The 1,478-nt window shown below is 62.4% G+C and overlaps 1 protein-coding gene across 1 annotated transcript in view; it reads left to right on the top strand.

The window, feature by feature from the left end:
* DENND4B (DENN domain containing 4B) overlaps positions 1 to 1,478 on the top strand; it is a 27,920-nt gene that overhangs the window by 4,173 nt on the left and 22,269 nt on the right. The window contains exons 8-10 of the mRNA XM_029965900.1: positions 4 to 118; positions 372 to 890; positions 1,021 to 1,159. Coding sequence (XP_029821760.1) covers positions 4 to 118; positions 372 to 890; positions 1,021 to 1,159 — 773 coding nt within the window. The remainder of the gene's footprint in view (positions 1 to 3; positions 119 to 371; positions 891 to 1,020; positions 1,160 to 1,478) is intronic.

Below are 1,478 nucleotides of genomic sequence, written 5' to 3' on the forward strand. Positions count from 1 at the left end.
GAGGAGGCCCCATTCCCCCCCCTGAGTGGGGGCAGCAGCACCTCCAACCTGGCCACCACCATGACCCACCTGGGCATCAGCGGCACCGGCACGGGGGGGCTGGGCTACGACCCCCCAGGTGAGTGGGGGGGCACATGGGAGTTCAGAGACCCCCCAGGTGAGTGGGGGGGCACAGGGGGAGCTGGGCTACGACTCCCCGGGTGAGTGTGTCCATCGCTGTGTCCATCTCCGTGGTTTTGGTGGCTCCATCTCCCTCCCTCCACCTGGGGACCCCCCCAGGCCCTTCCCTCCCCCCGGGGAGCCCCTCAGGCCCCTCCCCGGGCACGGGGCCATGCTGGGGGGTAACGTGCTCTCTGTTTTTGTGCCCACAGGACTCCCCTCACCTCTGCAGAGCTCCCTGAGTAACCCGTCCCTGCAGTCCTCCCTGAGCAACCCCAACCTGCAGGCCTCCCTGCAGGCCTCCCTGCGCGGCCCCTCCCTCCAGGCCTCCCTCAGCAACCCCTCTCTCCAGTCCTCCCACAGCAGCTCCTCCATTCCCTCCTCGCTGTCCAACCAGTCCCTGCCCTCGTCCCTGTCCTCCTCGCTGTCCAACCCGTCCCTGCCCACGTCCCCCCGGAGCCAGCCCCTCCAATCCTCGCCCAGCAACCCCAGCCTGCCCTCGGGGCTGGGGGGCTCCTTTGGGACCACGTCTCCCCGGCGCCGGGTCCCGCTCAGCCCCCTGTCCCTGCCCGTGGCTGGTGACTCCAGACGGCAGCACCCCAAACAGTTCTCACCAACAATGTCACCCACATTGTCCTCCATCACCCAGGTATGCATGGCTCCATCGCCGCGCCTTCTCCTCATCCTCTTCATCCTCCTCCTCCTCACCCCCCTCTTCCTCCTTCTCCTCGGTCTCCTTCTCATCCCTCTCCTCCTCCCCCTCTTCCTCATTTCCCTCATTCCCCTCATTCTCCTCTTCTTTGTCCCCCACCTCATATTCCTCATCCCTGTCCTCCTCCTTCCTTGTTTTTTTCTTCTTAGTCCTCCTTGTCTTCCTCCTCCTCCTCCTCCTCCTCTTCTTCCTCAGCCCACTCTTTCTCAGTCCCCTTGTCCTCCTCTTCCTTGTCCCCTTCTTCATTGCCCTCATCGTACTCTTCCTCATCCCCCACCTCATCCTCCTGTTTTCCATCCTCTTCCCTGTCCTCCTTCTCCTCCCTTATCTTTCTCCTCCTCATCCTCCTTGTCTTCTTCCTCCTCATCCTCTTCCTCCTCCTCCTTGTTACCCTTTTCTGTGTCCTCCTTTTCCCCGGTCCTCCTCCTCATCTTCCTCCCATCGTCCTTGTCCTGCTCTTCTTCCTCCTCCTTATCTTCCTCTCATCCTTCTTGTCCTCTTCCTCGTCCCCCTCTTCTTGTCTTCCTTCTCTTCCTCCTCCCCCTCACTCCTCTCACCTTGTTTCCATCCTCATCTCATTCACCCCCAGGGCCCCTCTCGCCCCCAT

The sequence above is a fragment of the Manacus vitellinus genome, unplaced genomic scaffold (genome assembly GCF_001715985.3).
Source record: "Manacus vitellinus isolate BGI_N305 unplaced genomic scaffold, ASM171598v3 scaffold_123_pilon, whole genome shotgun sequence".
Lineage (NCBI taxonomy): Eukaryota > Metazoa > Chordata > Aves > Passeriformes > Pipridae > Manacus > Manacus vitellinus.